The following is a 23,831-nucleotide window of genomic DNA, read 5'->3' as shown; positions in this document are numbered from 1 at the left end:
TGTAAAAAGGACATTGGTCACCCTGAAGTATCCAGTAGTAAGTGTACAAGAAGACAGAGATGCAGAAAAAGAAATGCTCCCATAAAAAGAGTACATTATACACACAATAAATACACTCCAGAAATCAGGTAGACAGCCACACAAAAGTGTAGTGTTGACCGTTACCATGACGACCTGAAACCACGTCACGTGCACACAAGTGATACAAAGACTGCTGACGTCACGTGCCGAAAGAAGACAAAAGTTATATTACAAATCAACTTCTTACCAAAAAGGGAATATCTTTTAACTTTCTCTATTACTATTACCGTTTTTTTCTACAGTTGAGCCATCCTGACAGGTCAGGTTCCCAGCTTCAGTTTTTTTTTCTCCAGTTCTAACTTGCTCAGCCGGCGAAAATCCAGACTAAAAATGGAGCCCAAACAGGAAGACCTCCCAGCCTCCGATATTATTCCCCTCGCCTTGCCCAAAGGAACAGAAAAGTTGTGTGAACTTTGTCAAAAACGAGCTTACTTGCAGTGCGCCAGGTGTCGAGTGACCTTTTACTGGTAAGATTGGGTTATTAAGTATTCCTCTTCTAAGGATAAATACTGCAGCGTAATTTATACTGGTCGCCTGCGGTGGCTGGACAGTCCAGGGTGTAACCCGCCTCTCACTTGAAGACACTGGAATAGGCTCCAGCATACACACGACCCGTTATATTGTGCTTTTCTATATAGAACATGGATGAGCATACAGTATGTACAGTATGTATTGTATAGCAATAGTCATACTAACGTTTGGACGCTAGGTGTCGGTATTGTCCACATGTAGACCATCGGGTTATGCACCTGAGGGAGAGCAGCTGGAAATGAAATTTCCTCACTGACGCTCTGGAAGTAAACATACTTTGAATCATTTTGGGACGCATTTGGAGTGAATAGATAATGCAGAAAAATGATCCAACTGGTATATGTGAGCATGGCCTGACTGTTAACATCATGCAAGTGGAGTGATTGAGATATCCATCTACCCATTTTCTCAGGTTGTATGCTGGAGCCTATCCCAGTTGATTTCGGGCGAGAGGCGGGGTACACCCAGCACTGGTCACCAGCCAATCATTGGACAATTGGACAATTTAGTCGCCAATGAAGCTAACATGCATGTTTTTGGAATGTGGGAGGAAAACCGGAGTACCCGGTGAAAACCCACATGCAAACCTCACACAGAAATGGCCAAGTGGGGAAGCAAACCCACCCAGGTCTTCCCGATCTCCTGACTGTGTGGCCTATACATGCTAACCATAATAGTAATTATTTGTCTTTATAGTGTCCGTCAACACAATAAAACATATTTTAAAGGCAGCTGTTTTTGATACAGCTCTCTAATACTAGAGAGTAGAAATAGCAGTCGACTTACTTTTTGGATTTGACGTGGTGAAAACATTTAGCCTACTAGCTTTGTCTGTCTCTGGCTCAGAGGCCGCAGCCCATGTGCTCCTCGGTGGAAAAAACAAGTGAGGATGCCAAGACACTTTCAGCAGTCTGCACTGCAGTTTGTAAAGTCCTGTGTATTTACAAACGTAGAACGATATGTAGAAACCTACAGCAGCACTTGTAAAGGCAACATTCTAAACTTCCTGGTGACTCTCATGTCAGGAAACAAACATTGCTTAAGCAATTTAAAGTCAGTTGATGAAAGCACGGAAAATGGATCTATCTAATCTTTGATGAATGAGTCTTCACAAGGCATTTTTTTTAAGATTTGAGTATCTTTTTACCACTAAAACCTGCATGTCTTCTCTCCTGTTTGTCTTGCACCTTTTAGTGACAAAGAGCACCAGCAATCTGACTGGAAAGGGATCCATGAGAGGATTTGCCAGTTGCTCATTCCAATTCGCTCCGCCTCACTCTTTAGTATGCAACGGGCCGGCCGCATAGAAAATCTACTTAAAACGGTGAGCACATGCAGTATACAGTGCGGGCACCCCTGCTGTAATATGTTGGGGTGTCTGATGCTGAGTTGTATCTCTTGTGCAGAAAGAGCTGATTGAAATCTGCAGGTTGGTAGCAGAGAGCAAGCTCTCTGAGGGGAAGTATCAGGAGGCAGTGCCTGCTGCCCAGGCGTGTCTCCGCTGTTCAGTAGACGTATATGGGCCCAACACGGTCCAGCTGGTTCCCGCCTATCTCCTACTGGCTGATGCTAACATGGGTGAGGAAGAAATTTCACATCCATGACTCTACCATGCATCCATTTACTTACAGTATATACAGTATAAATGTTTATGTCCAGGCATGGGTAACCTGGCACTGGTGGTGGAGCTTCTGTCCCAGGCGGAGTGGGCGGTACTGAAGAGTCCAGAATGTGGACATGCAGTCCACCATCGACTTCACAGGAGCATGGGCTGCCTCCACACTGCTACTGAAAATTTCAATACAGCTCTTTTTCACTTTGCAAATGACGTATGTATGCATGTGTTGTCATTTTTAAATTCGTATTGTCATTATTTTGTACACAGTACAAAAGACACAAGACTTTCACACACTTTCATCTCAAAAAAATACATTCTGAATAGCTAATATGTAAAGGTGTCAGAACTCGGTAGATGAAAACGTGACAAGAATTCCAGTTCGTGGACACCAGTCCTTGGACAAAAATAAATTCATCACCCAAATGTAAATGAACTTAATAGTTCTGACAGCTTTAGCATATTTCCATGTGCATGTGGGTCTCCCCACAGGCAGCAAGAGAGTTCACTCTGGGCATTGGTTTAATGAATGAAGTGAGCCCTTTTGTCATTCATTCATTCATTCATTTTCTACCGCTTGTCCTCACAAGGGTCGCGGGGGTTGCTGGATTCTATCCCAGCTGTCTTCGGGTGAGAGGCGTGGTACACCCTGGACTGGTCGCCAGCCAATCACAGGGCACATTTAGACAAACAACCATTCACACTCACATTCATACCTATGGACAATTTGGAGTCGCCAATTAACCTAGCATGTTTTTGGAATGTGGGAAGAAACCGGAGTACTCGGAGAAAACCCATGCATGCACGGGGAGAACATGCAAACTCCACACAGAGATGGCCGAGGGTGGAATTGAACTTGGGTTTCCTAGCTGTGAGGCCTGCATGCTAACCACTCCTACGCCGTGCAGCCTTTGTCAGTCATATAGTCTCTTAAAGATGACTAGGTGTCTGTTTTGTTCTCAGGTATATTTTGCCAGTGAGGAATATGGAATGGAGAGCACTGTGACATGTGGAGGTTACTTCCTCATGGCTGATGTATTTGCTAAGCAGGGGAAGCAATCTGTAGTTCATTCTCTATACAAAGAGGTAACCTATAAAATTACAACAATGTTTTCTCTTTTTTCATGTCCATTATGATTCATCTGTATATTTACAATCTCCTTAGGTGGCAGAGACTTGGCATACTCATCTAGGCAAACTCCTCGGGGAACACATCCAAAATCTACAAAAGAACCCTGGCATGTTGGAGCCAGCCTTTGGTATGTTTTGTTACATTATCACATGTTCATTTGTTGTAATATGTTGTATATGGTGGGGGGGTGGCCCCTGGGCCATAATTTATTCACCCCGGCTGTATGATGTTGTGAGTATTACATTTATTATGGCTAATTTTGTTGTGCAAAGCCCTCCAATTGTGACCCATACACACATCTATTTCCCCCAATCAGCATATGACATCACCATAACAATTGTCTTGGTGAAGAAAGAGCATACATCAACAGCTTAATTGACGTATCACTGAAAAACAAGGTCACCAGTGGCTAAATTTATCCGAGCTGCCTTACTGTGCAACCTGGAAGCTAAATCTCAGATTTACAACCACGTGCTTAGAGAGAGCACTGCTGACGCATCCTTGACTGTGCAACGTCCGCACTACTAGCCTCCATCACAGCTGCTGCCCTACATATGACGCAAAGCCTGTTAGCTTCCGTGCAATTTGCCCATGCATGCTTTACCCTTCAGCAAGGATTCCCAAAAGTGTTCAGCTCAAGTAATCAAAACATGTCATGTACCGCCAAATCATTGACACATTCACAAAAACTAAAATCACAAGAGATGATTGTGTCATGTGCTGTATAATATTTATAAAAGACAAAGGTCAGCAAGTGGAAGTGGACAAGATGCTGAGAACCATTTTGGAGTTTGAGCAGGACGACTCCCGAAAGGAACCCGCGCAGATAGCTCTGGTGGCTCACGCCTTGGCCATGCTCTCCTTCCTCGGAGGGGACTCTTCCAAGGTGAGTCACCTGCTAAGGTTACTGGGCATTAACAGACGATGACACAGTGACACAGTTCCCGATTTACCCCCTTTTGCATACTTCCTCTGGTTGGCGTCTCAGTGTGGGATTAGCCGTGATTGTTAAAGCTTTAAAGATGAAGCAAGGATTTAGCGGGACTTGCTAATGCAACTGTCTTAGCATTACGGCATCCACACTTGGTTCTCTTTGAAAATAAGGAGGCCTTTTCTACATATTTACAACTCATTGGAAGCTAGTTATGAGATATAACAATGTTTCCATTAGTTTGGTGTTGTTTGCAGTAGTTTTCAAATGCAATGCATTGCACTGAGTGCTATTAATAAATTAGTCATGAATAAAAACATGTATTTATTGTTTCAGAAGAAAGGGCAAAATGTAACTTTAATTTGAACAAAAACAAACTGCATCTAAAATATAGGTCATTCTCCCGAAACGGGTACCAACAGTGTAACATAGTAAGCGAAAGTTCAAAGGGGACCTGTTCTGCTTTTTCCACTTTTCTGAGCTATAAATGTAGTTAGAATGTTGTATTCTCATGTTAAAAGATGCCAAAGGTTCAGATAATGAGGTTTGCACGTTTGGAAGTGAGTCCTGAAAGAAGTTTGAGATAGCTCAAAGCGCTTGGTTTCAAAAGGCGTGGTAAAACTGCCCCTTTGCCGCCTAATGGGGGCTTCAGGCTTCGGGCAGCGTTTACTGGGGCGGTTTGCATCCGAGTGGGACGCTTCTGGCATGAGACCCAGCACCTCCAAATCTGAGGCCATGGTTCTCAGTCGGAAAGGGGTGGAGTGCTCCGTCCGGTTTGGCAATGAGGTCCTACTCCAGTATCTCGGGGTCTTGTTCACGAGTGAGGGAAGGGATTGCTGCCATGTTGTTGTAATGAAACAGCGACAACCTCTTGTGCAAGAGGTCGGTTTCAGGCTGCTGGGCAGCAACCTCCTACCAGTCCCGAGTGAGCAGGTGTGCAGTCGTTCCAGTTCAATGTGGAGGCAGGGCAGATCTAGGCTTTTGGACTCCTTCGCTTAGGTAGCAATCAACCTTTCTGTACAAAATCCTGAGCTGTATAAACACAAGGCCATAATCAATTAATTGTTAATCGCTGCAGGCAATAGACATACATACAAATACATACAGACATATTAATACGGAGTGCACACAAGATTCCTAATATAGTAATTGCATGATGCATCTAGAATATAACAATATATTTCAATCTATGACAATGTTGTACTATATTGTCCACCCAGTAATTCTACAATATGAATGCTATACAATCGTTACAATGGACTGAATTACACAAATTGTAACAATTTCACTGTCCAATGACATCAACCAATGTGGATGTTTATTTTGTAGGCACTAACCGGTCCATACAATTGAATGAGACCGGATGGCTAAGCTAAGTGAAGCTAGCATTAGCAATACTGACCAGTTATATTCGGTGTATGTACATGCATGTAATACTCCTATTTGGCGCCTACAATGCTTCGAATGCATTGGTTTATGGCAGTCATGTGACCAGGGGGTGAGACACAGATTGGGTACACGGACTCACATGACGAAATCACATGATGAAATCACATGACGAAATCACATGACGCTGTCTAACACGTATATCAGTTATTTTATGTAATCATTTTTATTTATATTAAGGGAATTATATATGCATTTATATTTATATGAAGGGATTATTTCTATTATAATTACATATAGGGAAATTATATTACTAATTTCCACCTGGATTACATTCTCTACTGAGACTGCTGCCCCCACTTCCGGACACGAATGAGAGGAAGAATATTGAATGCAATGGAATGGAAATCAAATAGTCACGTGCCTCACAATAAGGTAGTTGAACCATATGATTTTTCCCAAATGTGCAATCATTCTCCACGGATAAAATGTATTTCACAGAGTGACTCTTAACTCCAGGTGTCTACTGCAGGTATGATTGCTTGTCATTGCTTACCATGACACACAACAAATACTGTTGAGACTGATTTGTCACGCAGGGTATTATTGGTGATGTGGAGGTCTAGGCGCTAACATTTTGCTTTACTTCTGGGAGATGGAATATTTGAAAATAAACCCAAGTGTTTGTGTTGCTCGCTGGCTGACTTTCCAAAAGAAAGATCTGCCATCCACTGTCTTCCTTTCATGTATGAAGAAAAGCATATGGCGAGGTGAGCAAGAGCTAGAGCTATAATGAGCATGTTTCTCGTTTTATGTCATAATGTACGATGGTAATTTTGGTTTTGAGCAGGATATTCCGACGCCATTTGTCTATATTTTGACTTCATTTGTGGCTTGCGGTGCTATGGAGCAGTCATAAAAAAGCATATTCCTGCAAGTTTGAATGTGACTGTGTTTAGAAATGGTTTTTTATAGGACAGTGATCATCCCATGGCCATGATACAGTATATACACGGCACATTGTCAGTTTTTACAAAGCTGAAAGTCAGCCAAGTCTGCCTTCGTGGTTTGTTTCCTGTATCAACAAATGTCGGACAAAAACACATTTTTTATCTTTGTCCTATTCAGTAAGAAATAGGGTAATAGCAGAGCAGGTCAGCTTGTCCGAAGGGCAAGTTAAACAGGCCAGTTGATATTACATAAATCAGCTTTTCTCTCCACACAGCGTGACAGCTGCAACTGCTTGTCTTTGTTTCCGTTGTGTGTGTGTGTGTGCACCAGACACTGGGATTTGGACGCACAGCACTGCAAGCAAGCCAGCTGATACCAAACCATGACCTGACAGAGCCCATCCGGGCGCTGCTACAGCTGGTGAGCACAGATCCACAGCTCACTTCTGGAGAGGGAGAGGAACCACACCATCTTCCCACAAATTAAACGAACATTCACTTTGCGGGGGTCGCAGTCAGTTTGCGCGCTATACAGTATTTTGCCATGTTAAAATGTGACAAGATTTCTCATTCAGGAAAAATAATGTGAACTAGGTCAAGATGATAATAAATAATTTAATCACACAATAAATAGAAAATGAAGTTGATCATTTACATTACATTGCATTGCACAAGCGTCTAGTTTCCTTGTCTCAATGCACTCAACGTTCACTCTGTGCATTGGTTTCAGCACCTTGGTGCATTTGTTCCATAGAACAATGGCATGAACGGAGTGAGCCCTTTTTTCAGTCATACAGCTTTAATGTAGTTTTTGAGGTATATATATATATATAAATATATATAAAATATATATATATACACATATATACAAGGTATGTGTATATGTATATCTATATAATGTACCTTTATAATCCATTATGCTTTTATTTGAAAAGCACCACTCTTAAACAGAGGGAGGACACATTGTAGTGGGTTTTGAATAATCACTTGTCTTTATTTTCATCTAAAAAAAAAGAAAAAATATAAGTGGGAACTATTGGGAACATTTCTTAACACATTTTGGGAGTTTTTGTTTTTTTTTAACACTTTCAGAATCATGAACAGTATAGAACAGTGAGGGCATTTGCTTAACAACATTGTACCAGTGTAATACTTTTCCCAACCTCTTTGGATGATCATAACTTAGTACCGTATTTTCCGCACTATACGGCGCACCGTGTTATAAGGCGCACCTTCAATTAATGATATATTTTAAAACTTTTTCCATACATAAGGCGCACCGCATTATAAGGCGCTACAGTAGAGGCTGTAGTTACGTTATGCAACCATTAGATGGTGCCGCGCTAAAGGGAATGTCAACAAAATAGGTCAGTCAAACTTTATTAATAGATAACAAACAAGCTTTCCACAACTCCATTCACTCCCAAAATGAATAAACAGCTGTTTTATTATTTTCTCTGAGGTAAAGCCATCTCGCTTTATTGCCACGAAACTTTGTTTAGTCTTCTTTACTTGGCACAGCTCATTCTCACGCTTCCTCCACTTCCGCACCATCGATTCATTAATGTTAAACTCTCTTGCTGCTGCTCTATTTCCGTGTTCTATTGCGTGACTGATCGCCTTGAGTTTAAACCCAACTGAGTTTAAGCGTGTCTTTTAATAGGAGCCATTTCAGGGTCTTTATACAAACGCACAAATGAAAGTGAATCGTTGTTTAATATTTCCCAGTATGCACAGCGCACTTCTTCTTCTACGGGAAAAATGGAGTCGGTGGCTGCTTACCGTAAAGTGCGAGACCTGTCGCGGCTCAATATTGATCCATATATAAGGCGCACCGGATTATAAGGCGCATAGTCAGCTTTTTAAAAAAAAATCAGATTTTAGGTGCGCCTTATAGTGCGGAAAATACGGTATTTACTTCAAACATTACTTCATTGTTCCTCGGCCTAATCGAAGACTATTGATCCTTAAGACAAAACCATGTCATCACCACTGATACTCGCACTCAATGATACAGCATGTTTTTTGGCATTCAGATTGACTTTTTAGGAGGCAGCAAAACATGGAAATGCATTGATTTCCTCATATTCCCATATTCATTTGCATGTTTGCACCCAATACACATAAGGACGAAAGCTTCTAGTTTTCCTTTGTGTCGAAATACACAGTAAATCTCAAAATTGCTTTGCCACTTTTTGAGTTAAAGTCAATATGGTTAATAGGCAGGAAATAACACAGGAAAGGGCCTCATTTTGACAACAATCCATAAATGATTGGATAATTTTGTGAAAAAACAAATGTCTTGCACCATTGTAACATGGTGATCATTGTAACGGATCACGGAGAGCTGTGGTTTTCAAAGTGTGATGCAGGAAAAATGGAAGGAACAGACGACTTCAGGGGGAGTCACTTAAAAAATAAAATCACACCTGCCAAGTTAGCTTCAGTTATGTTAAAGGCAAAATGAGTGGCTGTACTGCACTTTGGGGGAATTTTGCCCATCTTTCATGATCCTTATGGCCGCACGGTGGATGAGTGGAAAACGCATGTTTTCTGCATGCATGCGTTATACTCCGGTTTCCTCCCCCATTCCAAAAACATGCTAGGTTAATTGGCGACTCCAAATTGTCCATATAGGTATGAATGTGAGTGTGACTGGTTGTTGTTGTCTATATGTGCCCTGTGATTGGCTGGCTACCAGTCCAGGGTGTACCCCGCCTCTTGACCGAAGTCTATATGGCAAGATACTGCAACTATTACATATTATCATTAGTGTACGTGTTAATGCATGATCACAGCTTGTATATTAAAAGATGCAACGTTGTTAGAGGTTTTTTATATAGTCAAAATAGGTGTGTCCCACTGATGTGCATTGTTAGCTAGCTCATATTGACTCATTTTCTTGTGTGAATGATATGAAATATGTGAATGATATGAAATATGTGAAGGATTGTGAATGATGGGCAAAATAAAAATGTGCAGTTCCCCTTTAAGGGAGTGAGTAAGAAAAGAGTTTGGGGTGAGCGGAAAATACGATAATGCGATACAATACGCTCCCAAAACCAACTTTTTTCAGGGCTTAGGGGAGGCCCTAACTGTAGTATATTCTCTACGGGGAGGCTCACAGTGCCACATTTTAAAAATGTAGAGCATTCTAAGTAAATCCATACCAGTTTTGCGTATTCAACATGACTGCATTGAGTCATATTATTAATGTTTCTGTTTCACACATCATGTGTAATTTCCAGTGAAAAGACCACTATTCATGAATTGGTTTCATTTTTAAAAACACATTATTAGTGAACACAAACCACTTTTTGTCTTCAAAATACCATAAATTAAGAAGAAAACACTGAACAATAATAAAACAAGCAAGGGAAAAAGTGCATGATAACCATGGTATAACACCACATTTGATACTGTAACCTCTTTCTCATTGCTGCTTGTGTTTTGTCTTGCTTGTTTGCGTGTCAATATGCTGTGTTTTTTGATATCGCCAGTCGATATGTTTGGTATTTGAAGGTTAGAGGGCGAGGCTTAGATCCAGGCTGCTTCCCTGAGTTGTTGACAAAAAAAACAACAAAAAAGAACAGAACAAATGTCACCACCAAGGGCGACTTAGCGGAATGATGTCGGAATTTGATCAACACTGGGAGGGAACGATCACAAGGATAGCAGCAGTAAATCCCTGAATCCTACGGTGAGAAACAACATTGTAGTTTAAAATGACTGAAAAAAATATATCTAATTCTCTCTGATGCATGTTTATTTAAGAAAAAAAAGGAATCATGACAGAGAAATCACGTCAGGCCCAAAAACCACAGTTTCTCGATGCCAGTTCTGTACAATTTATGGCAGAAGTTGTTTTTCCACCGCAAAGTACAACCAAAACTAATTCAAGACTGAAAATATTTACAAAACAGCTAAAAACAAATGAAACAATACATATGGGGGAAGGGGAGGAACACCAGCTGTGTGAGGTGGTGTAACATCCTGGCTGATAAGTGATATATCTTTCTACAGCAGCGACAAGTCACTTCTTTTGAGGTATACTTTGCAAGTCTAGACACAGTGGCTCGTGTCCTTAAAATATAATCTGAGCATGGACAAAAAAAAATGCATGTTTATCATAAAGTGCTGGAGATGGAGTGAAGCTTGAACTTGGCAGACTGCTGCTGCTGGTACGGCTCTTCAAGGACACAACAGTGGGGTTGATAATAATAACGAAAAAAAATACTAATGGCAATCCACTGTGTTGATTATGGTGTTCCGTTGTTACACACTGGCTTTTGTGAATGAATTTTGGCCCATAAAAACGAGTTACAGCACATGGGTGAATATGCGCGGCATGCTACAAGTATGCATCTCGTGTGCCGCGGATGATCACGTCTATATTTGTTCTAATTCATAGGTAAACTTTGTAAAAATGTAACGCAACCCAAATAAGGATTGGCATTCACGGTGTGTACACAAATACTATACGACACCAGTTTGGAGTCATTGTGTGGTAGAATTGGCTATACATTCATGTTAGCAGCTAAACTTTGCCAAATCGCTATTGTTAGCTAGCCTATGGATGTGTACAGTATGTGTTATGTGGGGTGTGGCTTGCAGCGGTGGAGAAAGAAGTGGGCGGAATAGACAGTATTCGAGGGTTAGTCTCCCCCATGCAGTACCTAACCAAGACCGCACCTTGTAACAGTTGGACTGTTATTGATTTATTTCATAATGTCAGTTGGACATTATTAAAGATAAAGATTGTATCCTTGAGCATGTTAAAATCTTGGCTCCCATAAAAGCGACAGTGACAGTGAGCTTTATTTATTTTGATACAGGAAAGGGCTAAAAACTGGTTTTATTTATTCTCCTGCCTTTTCTACTTCCTCTACCCACTAAACCACAGGGATAAAGGTAAGGGATTGTTCTGCTTTTTAAAATCACTTTCATTTTTGTAATTAAATTTCACATTGTTCTCATTTGTTACATCAAAACTTGACTACATCACAGTGTAGGAACGGAACTCGTTCGTAATCCCAGGACCCCCTTTCTGTTGCTCATGGTGTGTCTCAGCCTTTACATAAGAGTTTGATGAGGTTATGATAAATTATGAATTTCTACCTCAAGTTGTTGTGCTCTGTTATCTCCCATGCTGCATTGCAAGTACAATGGGACATCCAAAGTTGAATGCCTGAAAAGTGGTACAAAAAAGGAATTATGTGGTAAAATTATGTTTTAAGATTCAAATCTTGGGATTAAAACTTGGAAAACAAGCTTTTTAAAAAAAACGATTTCTGTGTGTAGCTACCACATTAAAGGCCGAAATGGTCATGACAACACAACTGAACACAAAATGCAGTTTTTAAATGAAACCTTTTATTATTAAAAGCATTTGGAAGTGAGCTCTAAAAGAAATTTGGGATGGCTCAAAATGCTCGGGTTCAAAAGGCGTGGTAAAACTGTCCCATTGTGATGTCACAGAGCGGACCTCCTTATATGGGCGTGTCTAAGTCAGATAAGCTTTCTGCCCTCCCCAAGCTCTGCTCCTCTGTTTACTTGCTAGCAAATCCACATTTGTTTACAATTCGTAAAGACGGCAAGTGGTTGGAGTTCCTGATTCCCTATCAGCAAAAGAAATGCATTTTAACGACAAACTTGCTGAAGTCTGATGCCTTTCTAATGTTACTTGGTCATGTGGAATGAGCAAGCAGTAAGTAACAATTAATTGCTGTCCTAACTGTGTTTATTTTGTGTAAGTCATAGAGCTGTGTGTGCTTGCATACGGGGAGCAGGCTTGCTAATAGCCGTTTCCCACATGCTGTAGAAAACCTCTAAAAATAGCTAAAATGCTAAAGCTGCTTCTTACCATTGAGATACGTCTTAAAGTAACCTCTTTTCTTGAGAAGCTTCGGACTGTCCAGTCTCTACTTGCGTATCGGATTCGGGACCCAACACATATGGCTGTATGGTTGGGCCACTCTTAGCAGCAACGACTGCAATCAAGCATTTGCGATAACTTGCAATGAGTCTCTTACAGCGCTGTGGAGGAATGAACTTGCCTGAAATGCCTTTAGGCAGGTTTAGACTTTTTTCTCCCATAACAATAAGTTTCATTTACAAACTGCATTTTTTTCCCCACACGCACAACACCTTCATGTTCCCTTTATATTACGTCAGGCATCTTAAAAGGGTTTGTAGTTTACTTTACTGCTGTGTTTTCAACAGGGAATAAAAAACAAGAACTTGGAAGTCAACTACTGTCACAGAATAACTTTGGAGGTTCCAGTGTCACTGAATGATAAGCTCTGACAGACTAACCTTTTTAAAGACCAAAAACCAACTAACTCCCCCAAGTGTTATTTTATGAGTATACTCCTAAATCCACCAAAGAACTGTGGACTTCAAGTGACAAAGTACGAAGGGGGGTTAGGAAGTCGAGTCAGGGGAGCAGCCTCAGATCTTTTCAAGGGAGTTAGTATCAGGAAGAATTGTGGTTTCATGTTTGCTGTGGCTGTGTCTCTGGTTTTGTTTTTGTATTTATCATTGTATGAATGGTCATATGTATGTAGCTATGCATACAGGCGTGTGTGTTTGCTGGTGCATGCAGGCGGCTTGCCCCTCACTCAGTCAATAGCTTGATCTCGTTGGCGAGAAGTGTGTTGAAGTTGTAGGCTGGGTCGGGGAGAACCGGAGCTGATGCTTGGCAGGGGGGTGACTGGGAAGGCTCCGCCAGCTCAGGGTCGCTCTCACTGGAGGTGGAGCCCACGCTCATGTTGCAGACAGCCTCGGGCAGGGAGCCGCTGCTCGGGGGCAGAGGGCACACCTCAGGCTCACTGCTGGTTTCGCTGGTGCTCGACACAACTGACAACAGGGACATCTTGCGGGTGAGGCGGTTGGGGAGCATAGACAGGGCGTAGTCGGCCACGATGCCCGCCACGTCCATACCACAGGCCTGGTCGAAGGCAATGAAGCCCACGTTGGCATTGGCCTCGCAGACTACAAAGGAACCTTCGTTAAGCTGCAGAAGGTCAATGCCGCACACGTCCATGCCCAGGATATTTGACACCTCTGTGGCCAGCTGCTTGCCTTGCTCGTTCAGTGGGCACATCATTCCCACACCACCTTGGATTGGATCACAGCACATACACATCCAGTCAGTATGAGCTGCGTTCAAAAGCAAAAGGTGATACCTGCACTCCTACTCTGGTACCTTCTATGATCTGTCCGACATAGAGTACATACACATGGTGGTGATGTTACTGAATCTCAGTTTGAGATCATCGCCCCTTTGTCTAATGATTAAAAAACTGTATGACATGGAGCATATCTGTATCTACAGCAGTTAGCTTGTTTCTAAACTTCTGTGATGGGCAATAACATTCAATGTTTCTGAAAACATTTCTATTGTTTCCTATCGAAAAAATGGACCAGCATCCCACACCAGACGTGAAAAAAAAATAAGTTTCCGCTTTTTTAAAATGGATTTAATGTCGCACCGGATTCTCCTAGAGTCAGCATGGTGTGTTATATAAATACTAATAATCTGATGACGAATGCCCCAAATATGTCAGAGTGCATTACAGCACCAACCGGACTCCAAACTCCTCATGCTCTGACAGCAGAAATCAGTCTCTTCAGCGAGGAGGGAGTAAATGAACATCTGAATGGCCAGCCTTGTTGATGTGGATCTGTTCTTTCAAATAAACATGTCATGGAGCAGATGGTTCATTATGCTCGATGCAAGAATTGGATGATAGTGTGACTGGAAAGGACTAGCCTGTGCCTTTTATACAGAACCAAGAAAGCAACCATTGCTTTCAAAACAATGGTTTTGGGCTCTGGCATTGCCGGCTGGACAAATCGTATTTGTTGAAGCACACATTGGATCATTGAAACCTTTGGAAGACTTGCCTACCTAGGGAGCAGTTGCTCTGCATACGTCCATCGGTGGAACAGCGTAGCATGGAGCCGATGACCCGGCCACCCACCAGGACCACCCGGACATCACGGCCATGTGACTCCTTGACATACTCCTGAAACAAGTAGGGGGTCTCGTGGCGGATCAAGTGGCACAGGTCTGTCAGGTGGTGTTTGTCCCGTGCCAAGAACACGGCTTTGCCTGGGGGGGGCGACAAGGTAACATAACATTTAGCAGACCTATTGGTAATTAGACATTTGAGAAAACTTAATTTTCACATCTTCCTCCGCTTGGCTGATGAGTAACTAAATCTGCTGACCAAGGCTTTTGTCAGGTCCCCTTCCTATTATGGTTAGGATGTTATTCTGGGGGGCCAAACAATTGCCTCTCACAGAGACAAGAAAATATCTGTTTTAATTAGCACCACTTGGCTCCGTCTCCGTCTTGTCAGGCCCTCTGACCCTCTGTCCTCCATCAGGGCCAAAGCATGTGAGTGGTGTGTGCACATGGTGTCCAAGGGATGGCCCAAATAAGATGACAAGAAAGTACAGTGGAATGTTGGCCAGCATACCACTGGATCACGTGCTTAAAATACAACATTTATGCCATAATGTTGTCTAGGTTTGTGTACGTTTTCCGGTTAGCGTACAAAATGGCAGGCGTTTTTGGAGGAAAGCGGAGTACCCGGAGTTTGCTGTCTGCTGGTCACTTCAAGTTGACCTGTATACTTATTTATAGGCATTTCAATTATCATGAATGTTAAGGCGACTCAGAAAGGGTCGGACTACCGCCTGTTTCCCCCAAAGCCGGGTCAAGCCAATGCCCATTGTTGTTCCCTCACACAATAGCAGAGCCAGTCAAGTGAATAAGAAAGGGCAAATGTGTCAGCAGACATTCTGACCGCTGTGGACCAAGGTAAAAACTACTTGGCAAGTCTTGAGCTTTCCCCACCCATAACCTTTGAGCAAATTAAAGACAAATGTGTTAACTATGACCAATAATGGTTAACAGCAGCAATAAAGAGGTGCTCTGTAATAATAATGCTCTGTCTTCACCTCCTCTTGAACACACTTGCTGGCTACTAAAGTGACTGAAGCGGGTAAATCTGGTCGTAATGTTACCTCTGTGGCCACGTGCATTCTTCACTACCACTGGGTAGCCAAGCGGCTCTGCCTCGTCAATCATTTTTCGGAAGTTGTCATGCCCTCCTGAGAAACACACAAACATAAGACAACACAGGAACGCAAATTGTTAAAAGGAGCATTTACACTTTGATAGCGCAGTTCGCAAATTGCTACTGACTGAGCGAGCAGAGTGGAGGGGGAGGAAATGAAACCTGACTGTCACTATGGCAACAGAAGTGACTCAAAACAGCATTGTGGTCCTCTGCTTGTTGGAAAGGAGCAGTTGCTGAAGCGCTTGTACACATTGATGTTTTCAGCAGAACCAGAATGATGAATATGTTGTTCAATACTGCCTGTTTTCACATCACTGATCCACTGTGTCACATGGCTTTTTCCAGACACATGGATTCACCAGAGAGGAGGAAAATGAACGGGCACCCAATGTTCAATCATGAGCTGCAGAAGACAGGGTTGGGACGGGGAAAGCATCTTTGATTTGGAAAAATCCTGAGGGATCACGGGGGTGGGGGAAGCAGTGAGGCACTTATGTAAGAGTTGTAACCACTGTGCATGGATTGCCTCGACTACTGGGAGGAGAGGTGAATGGAATGTAGGCCAAACAACCTGCCCTCCCCCCCTCCCCTCTCTGACTGACTCTGACTATGCTCTTCGATGCAGCCGGGATTACAAGAGAAATGTGGGCCATATGCTGTCAGCGCTTGTTTGCCTAATAATTTAATCACACAACATGATGGTGATATCAATATATAGGATGAATAAGCATTTCCAAAGACTTCATCTCGGAATTTCTTTGTTTCGCATTTCCTAAACTCTTACAAGGACACACACACACACACACACACACAGATCTTGTCAACTCTGATTAATCCACTTGCTGATTTCCTTTCCAAAAGCTGGTTCTTCTTTGCTGTATCGCGGTTCCAGCTAGACCTGTGCCAAAGTGTATTTAGCGCTGATTCGTCTGGTGATTTGCTACTTTGTGTGGTTAGCTTGGTTTCTGAGTCTTCCCCTGCTTTCTCTCGCTTAGCTATTCATCCTCTAGTCATCCACAGATAATGATGCTTGGAAGAAATGAAGTTTATTTGGCGACCATGGAGGCAAGAATTAGTATCTTAGAGCATATCTTAGACCATTGAGGTGAGGTCCATCACTAGCCACGTATACATGGACCCAAATATTCCAATTCCATTTGGGTTATTTGCTCAAACGGAAAGAATGTAACCTTTGTATACACCTCATTCCGAAAGAAAAGTGCCAATTCGAATTAATATATAATGGGATTCACAGGGGTGGAATATTCCTTTCCCCAATCCGATTGAGGTATCTTGTACCTCAATCTTGTTTATAAAAAATATATATATATATATCTATATAAAACATGTGCCGAGCTTAATTATAAAATATTAGCAAGATTGAACTTCTTTTCCTGTTCCCGGGTGCGTTCTTTCAGCAAATGCTCAGATATGACGTAACACGCAGCTCGAGACATTCTTCGATTTTAAAAATGGAGGCGAGCAATCGGCACTGGACTGCTGCGGAAATTTTGTTTTTGATTCAAACTAAATTTCAAGACTGGATGAAGGAAAAACTGGCAATACGGAGTTATTCCAACAAACAAAAGAAAAACTCGAGGAAGTCGGTATTACGTGATGTTGGTGTTTACGCTTTACTGCGTATGCCCCATTGACTATTCTGTTTGATTATAGCGGCACATGTAGACGAGAGATTGGAATATTCCTTTCCATGTATACCATTGTTTTCGGAAAGGTCATTTGGAAAGATTCCATTCAGAAAGAGACTCCTCATGTAAACGTGGCTATTGATGAGGCAAAAGAGTGCCGGCTCAGCATCCCCTGCGCGGGTTAGGCCACCATGATGGTGAGCAGAATCCAGTAACAATGCATTGAATTGAAAAATATATCCAGCCAGATTTTAACTACCAATGTTATATTAATCTTTGTTTTTAGTTGTTGTTAATTATTGCGTGTTGGCTCATTTGCATACTAACAGTGATTGGATGTTTGAGATTGGATGAGCTGAGGGAGGGGCGTGCATGCACACAGCCACAGAGATGAGCGATGTGTGGAGCTGTCTTGTGCTTTTTCTGGAGGAAAAATTTTGATTTGGGGGTGGGGGGGTGGGGGGGGGGGGGCAAGCCTTTTATTTAGGGGGCGTTGCGTGAAGGCTTACCATAGGAGAAGGTGTCAGGCAAAGGTACGCCATGGCCAGCAAGCTCCTGAAAGGTCCAGAACTTGTTGACACAGTTGAGTATAGCTTGAGGACGGTTGATGAGTCGACATCCCATCTTCTCCAGGTGGCGCAACACGGTAATGTCACTGTCTGACTGCACCCATGGCGTGGGCACCCGGACCACCACCACTTGTGGATATGATGTCACTGTTTCTTGGTCCACTTGCAGGCCTGGTGGGTGACACGGGGGTAAAAAGAATAAAATGGACATATTAGGTAAACTCAACTTATTTGTCGAGTCTATGGTAGAAAACCTACTCATTTAAATCTCCAAAGAAGCCCCTTTAAGAGTGGCTGAAGATGTATTGTGAATCAGCTGCTGCTAGAAAATGTGACCTTCTGGCAAAAGGCCTCTGTGAACATTCTCCAGTCATCCCTTTAGCTCAACTCTGGCTGGCAGTTGACAGAGTTGAGCACGAGGAAGAGGCACTTAGTTACAAGGCAAGCGGTGTTCAGCCGTTTTGAGACGGCCATGGCTGATGATATGATTATCTATATACTGCTCTTCACGACTGACTATCCTGCTGTGCTGCCTCACCTTCTGGTAATGAAATGTATCCTGACAGCTCGTTTGTTTTGATTGGTTTGCTTGTGTGTTACCTCCAGAAACAACACTTTGATGACATCCTACAAGATTGTGGGGCCTCAGTACAGTTGAGTGAATAAGTTCACAGATTAAAATCGATGCCTGGCCTAACAAGAGGGCTGGTTCACTGGCATAGCAACACACGGGTTGCAGACTCTATTGTGTTAAACATCACACGTCTGACTGTGAAAAAAACGTAGGCACGCATGGCGGCAACTGTTTAGGTCAGTGTCAACAAACAGAGCCCACATAAAGAGCCTTTTCAGTGACAGTTTAGTCGAATTGGGGACTCTATCCAGATCTATATGGGTGAAAAGTGCCTTAAGTAGTGTCTTTGGTCAACAAAATAGTTACCCTAAATTCCAGTGTAGGGCAGCAACAATTATTTGGATAATTTGATTACTCGATTACAAAAAACAAAAACAAAATTCTGTCCCCCCAAAGAAAATAAAATCTCTGTACACAGGCAAAACGCTTCATGGTTGCACCAATCCTATTCAACATATTCGCACACTACTCCTATTGTACTGGCACACAGAGCAATGCTAGTGTTGCTCCAGTGGGAAGTGTCCGAGAGTCCATATCTGGGTTTCTGACAGAGTCTTTGTGTTTTTGCTGTGCTTGTCTCCATTTACAAAGCAACCGGGTAGAGTCCCAGACACAAGTCATTTCGTTTGCATGGCACTATATGCCAAGGGGCCACTGGAAAATGCAGTCATGGTATGTGTTGGGCAATGTGTTTTGGGTGGCCTCAACCTGTTTTAGAGACAGGGGGAACATTTTTATTGTTATGTTGATAAGGTCCACAGGACTGCACGGGAACATTGTTCTGTTTGCAACATAACAAGCATTCTATACATTCCATGTCAACGTCACAAAGCAATGAAATCCCAACAAACATTCATTGGTGGGTCCTATTGCCCACACGGGGTACAAGTACAAGTACTCTCCTGATCAAAAACTACATTTATTGGTCAGAAAAGTAGAAAAAGGATAATATGTCCTCTTTAAGCACTGGCAGTGTTACCAAAGTACAGATTTGGCACCGCTATTGGTATGTAAATGATACTATTAATGGCTTCTCCTAAGTGTGTGGGATGTTTTATTGATGTTATGATATCATTATAGTCAGAATGCCAGCAGTGTTTGTTTGGTAAATAGCATCTGACCACTAAACGAATTAGCTATTATGGCTAACATGCACATGGTGATTTAAGACTGCAGTTTATTTGACACATTAAATGCAAGTATATTTCCTGCCATTGCTTGTATTAATTTTAAGTTTACATGGATAGAAGATGGAGACATTGATTTCATTTAACTACTGAAATGCACCATGTCTACACATCAAAGTCCAGAATTAAAGTTGATGCGTCAATCGGATGACTTTGTGTTCTCTGACTGGAAACCCCAGAGTGGTCAATAATTCCATACACCTGTTTCAGACATCAACACTACCTGTTAGCGCTCCTCACAAGCACATTATTATTATTATTATAAGACTCGCCTGGAGGGAGGGGGAATGTGGCATTGGCAATTATGCAAATTCCATGATGATCTTCTATCCCCCAGCACCTTGCCAGTTAGAATACAGCCCTGTGGGGACAACCAAAGGAGCTACCTTTGATGTAAAGGACAAAGAACATACTAGCTGCAAATTATGTGATTTCTAAAGTATGACTTTTTAAAACCTATCATGCAACGCACCACAACCAATCAAATTCAAAGAGGTTGATGTTCCATAACTACATGTGCACTCTTTTCACCAAAAAGGGGCACTAATGCTGGCAAAAGGGATCGTCTTGAAATCTTATACAACAGTTAAGTTGTGTGTTGGTGTTAATATTTCTTCCAGGTTGTCATAAGGGTGATGCATTAATCATCACTTCCTTGTGGGACCTCTCCTATAACGCTCCTCTAAAAAAAAAATCATGGGATGTGAAATGCCTCTCGCCTTGTTGAATGCTGGGTTTGCTATGTGCAAGATCATTAGTCGCTGAACAGCTGAGCTTGTGAACCCACACTAATTAATGTCCATGAACCTCTGCTCAAGTGGAGTACGACAAAAGGCAACCATCAGTGATCATGTCTGTGGATTAGCCATTGACATCTACTGTACCTGATAATCCCTATGACCTATCTGGATTACTGGAATTTTGCTGTAACTACATACAAGTCTACGTACACTATAGTTGTGAGGGTGATAAATAATATGAATACTGTATACAAAAGAATATCACAAAAGTTTGCGTGTAATGCAGACTGTGAACTTGAAGACCCCAGTGATGAAGTAAAAACACTTCCAGATTGAGTAATCCATCCACAGGCTGTTAATCTGTGCTGTCAGGCCTCAGGAGACATTTCCTGTACGCGGCTGGACGTCTTGGTCCAGTTGTGTGCACACATGTCTAGACGGTGCTCTACCTGGCTGGGGATGGCATTAGTCTAATCAAGCAACCCATTTAAGACAATTAGCTTTGCAAAATAGGTTATTCCATTGGCACGGATTTGTCTACACATGTGTTCTATTTCTACTAAGTGCTAAAAGTCATAAAATAACAACAAATACAATTTTTGCTGACTGAATGACCTGAATGCTTGTGTTAATTAGTTTGAGTTGTTCCATTACATATGTATATCTGTGTCAAATCACATCACAGCAGGCTATAGTTTGCTTATGTATGTTAGAAATGATGAAATTGCGCATACGCATTGAATTCAACTGGTGTGCAGTTAATTGAGTACTGTTGCTTTATTGGACACACCAAGACTGTGAGGGTTGTGCTGTCACGTCTTCTGCAAAGTGTCAAGTCGTGCTGATGCCAGCCGGCAACCATTAATGTGCTAATTGAGACACACACATCGCTCATCCGGTGACACTAGTCCACTTTACGCCGCCCTGATGAATTCTATGTGTGTCTGTTGGTGAGGCACCTACTGTCACCATCACATGATGGAGCACAAGTCAGCCTTCTGAAATGTGATGTTCAAACCATAACCATAATCTTACTAAATCCATTTAGATACATTGCCTCCTGATATGTGAACAGGTTGTTCTTCAGATAGATGCACTGATGGGAAACAATCTTATTTCCACCCATTTTCCTTGACTTCCCACAGAATATTCAATACAACCACATGGTGTATAACCACATTAGGTGTATACTTGAGCCTGATAATATATATTTCCCATAATTAACCATAATATCAGGAGAGAGGTATGCATGTCCTGGGTGAGGGGGTGCTTGGAAAGTAGGTTAGGCGGTCACACATTTGCCTCCTTGCTAACAGGCACACCGAGCTAGCCCCCGCAGCACCCCAGACAATAACTGGTAGCTTGTAGCATGAAGAATGAACCGCCCGGAGACACAGCTTTGAACCAACCAGCGTGCATCTATCCGTCCACATTCGGTACCGCTTGTCCTCACTCGGGTCGCGGGTATGTTGGAGTCTATCCCAGCTGTCTTAGCTCGAGAGGCGGGGTACACCCTTGACTGGTGGCCGGCCAACCGACCACCGTACATCCGCGTCGTTATATAGCATGAAGCCGTTACATATTAAGTGGATTGTAGTTACCCAATTGTCCCTCGCTGATGGTGAGCACGATTTGATCCATGAGAAGAGAGCGGAATTCTACATCCTCCTCGGCGCAGCGCTCCTTCAATGCCCGGAGGATCTGAACTTGGGGGTACTCCTGGCTGATACGCCGGTCGGTCACGAACCAAAGACGGGAGCACATTTTCGGAAGGCTTGTGGTTCCCAATGAACAAAAAAACAAGTCCGAAAGAGTTGTAGCTGATCCGCGCGTGAGGGGCTCCGGGGGTTGGCGGCAGTGGAAAATAGCACCGGGATGCTCACACAATGGAGACCTGGCGCGACTACTGAAGAGGACCGCCACTAAATCGCAGCACCAGCTCGGAGGAATATTCTTGTTTCAGCTTTGTTCGCCGTCATTTGTGGCCATTTAGTCCCAGTAAACCACAATACTGCCGCTTTCAACCGAAATACAGCCTCCCGGCACTTATTACGTTCGAAGGCAAGCAAACAAAACTGGTTGCGTGGCGTGGGGTCTTCACGCCGTTCAGCCGAACAATAAAGAATCCCTGAGAATGCAACGATGGAGTCGCACAACCGTGGGGGCTGCTTTCCACGCCGTGCTGGTGCTGAAAAGTGCACGCGGGTTTATGGTTCAGAGATGTATACAACTCCGCGTGCACAAACCGGGGACGGCCCCAAAATAAAAATGTTGATTCTAAGCTATCAGCCAATCACAGCGTGGAGACTGTGTCACTGCCCTAACGCTGCCCTGGAAGCGTCTTGGGGGCGATGAAGGCGGACCAATGGGAGAGCTAGACGTCACAAAAGGGCCGAGTCTAGCGGAGGGCGCGCGGCTTTACGGCGTGAATCAGTGCGTGAAGCCTCTGGCGCGCGCTCCTCCTCCAAAACCGGTTCAGACCAGACTGTGGGCAAGCGATGCTTTGGCGACTACTGCCGCTGGAGACAGGAAATCAAAACATGAGCATCAGCGTTATGCGCATTCTCAGTCTTTCACATGTACGCTAGACAAATGACATAGTATGTCACGATTAAGCTTTAGTTAGGTTTACTACTGTAACTACGGGAAGCCATAAAGGTCAAACGCGGCCAAAGACAGGTCATGGCGGTCAACAATCACTTTGGAGGAGGAAGCGTGGAGAGCCAAGCTAAACACATTTCTTCCTTCCACGAACAATTCCTGCTCCTGTTGCATCATCCAATCTGATGCAATCAATCATCATCAATAGTAAATATTAAGCTTGTTAATACTGCATGTAAATAGCAATAAACGTACAATCCCAAGACATTTTAGAAATAATTTTATTAAAGATTACATGATGTTAGATGGTGGTTAGTGAGCAGAACCCCTAAAAAGGCAAACGCTAGTCATTAATCATCCAACGTTGCATTTCAAAGACCATCCTTTGTGTTCAAACCGTTATAAAATTCCAGTTTGGACTACAGCGATCTCTAGCGGTCAATGTGCAAATAACTCGACTATAACGGACTATGTTAAATTATGGAGTCAGGATTCAAGCCGCCTGTTCAAATGCACCTTTTACATGCTTTTGAAATCTTAACACCTTTATTACAAGAACACAATCACATCTTATTAGCAACTAGCAAATTACATTTTGTAAATACACAATCACAGTAGCTGATACCTGTTTTGAGTCCAAACACATGTTGACTGAGAACATTGACAACCACTATCAAGATCATAAGTCTTCACATACAGTATTATTGTGACAAAGGTTTATTGTAACTTTACA

General features: G+C 42.7%; 2 protein-coding genes across 2 annotated transcripts; one reads left to right on the top strand and one right to left on the bottom strand.

Annotated features, from left to right (window-relative positions):
- Positions 1 to 212: 212 nt before the first annotated feature.
- On the top strand, positions 213 to 7,572 carry zmynd12 (zinc finger, MYND-type containing 12). The gene is made up of 8 exons (XM_058084885.1): positions 213 to 548; positions 1,807 to 1,936; positions 2,019 to 2,190; positions 2,272 to 2,441; positions 3,191 to 3,313; positions 3,393 to 3,486; positions 4,100 to 4,245; positions 6,958 to 7,572. The coding sequence occupies exons 1-8, from the start codon at positions 412 to 414 to the stop codon at positions 7,111 to 7,113; spliced, it is 1,128 nt and encodes a 375-aa protein (XP_057940868.1). The 5' UTR covers positions 213 to 411; the 3' UTR covers positions 7,114 to 7,572.
- rimkla (ribosomal modification protein rimK-like family member A) lies at positions 7,250 to 22,797 on the bottom strand. Its single transcript, XM_058084883.1, has 5 exons — positions 22,099 to 22,797; positions 17,877 to 18,107; positions 15,663 to 15,749; positions 14,539 to 14,742; positions 7,250 to 13,745 (listed from the first exon to the last, which is right to left on the bottom strand). The coding sequence occupies exons 1-5, from the start codon at positions 22,259 to 22,261 to the stop codon at positions 13,243 to 13,245; spliced, it is 1,188 nt and encodes a 395-aa protein (XP_057940866.1). The 5' UTR covers positions 22,262 to 22,797; the 3' UTR covers positions 7,250 to 13,242.
- Positions 22,798 to 23,831: the final 1,034 nt, after the last annotated feature.

Source organism: Doryrhamphus excisus, chromosome 10, assembly GCF_030265055.1.
Source record: "Doryrhamphus excisus isolate RoL2022-K1 chromosome 10, RoL_Dexc_1.0, whole genome shotgun sequence".
In the NCBI taxonomy this organism is placed as follows: Eukaryota; Metazoa; Chordata; class Actinopteri; order Syngnathiformes; family Syngnathidae; genus Doryrhamphus; species Doryrhamphus excisus.
The sequence above is the reverse complement of the archived record's forward strand: the minus strand, read 5'-3'. Positions and strand labels throughout refer to the sequence as shown.

Excerpts from the sequence above, each read along its gene's own strand:
- zmynd12 (XM_058084885.1), top strand. The coding sequence starts at position 412 with ATGGAGCCCAAACAGGAAGACCTCCCAGCCTCCGATATTATTCCCCTC. Across the intron at positions 2,442-3,190 it reads TTTTTCACTTTGCAAATGAC|GTATATTTTGCCAGTGAGGA; the intron begins GTATGTATGCAT and ends TTTTGTTCTCAG. Across the intron at positions 3,487-4,099 it reads CATGTTGGAGCCAGCCTTTG|ACAAAGGTCAGCAAGTGGAA; the intron begins GTATGTTTTGTT and ends TATTTATAAAAG.
- rimkla (XM_058084883.1), bottom strand. The coding sequence starts at position 22,261 with ATGTGCTCCCGTCTTTGGTTCGTGACCGACCGGCGTATCAGCCAGGAG. Across the intron at positions 18,108-22,098 it reads CATCAGCGAGGGACAATTGG|GCCTGCAAGTGGACCAAGAA; the intron begins GTAACTACAATC and ends GTCACCCACCAG. Across the intron at positions 14,743-15,662 it reads GAATGCACGTGGCCACAGAG|GCAAAGCCGTGTTCTTGGCA; the intron begins GTAACATTACGA and ends CGCCCCCCCCAG.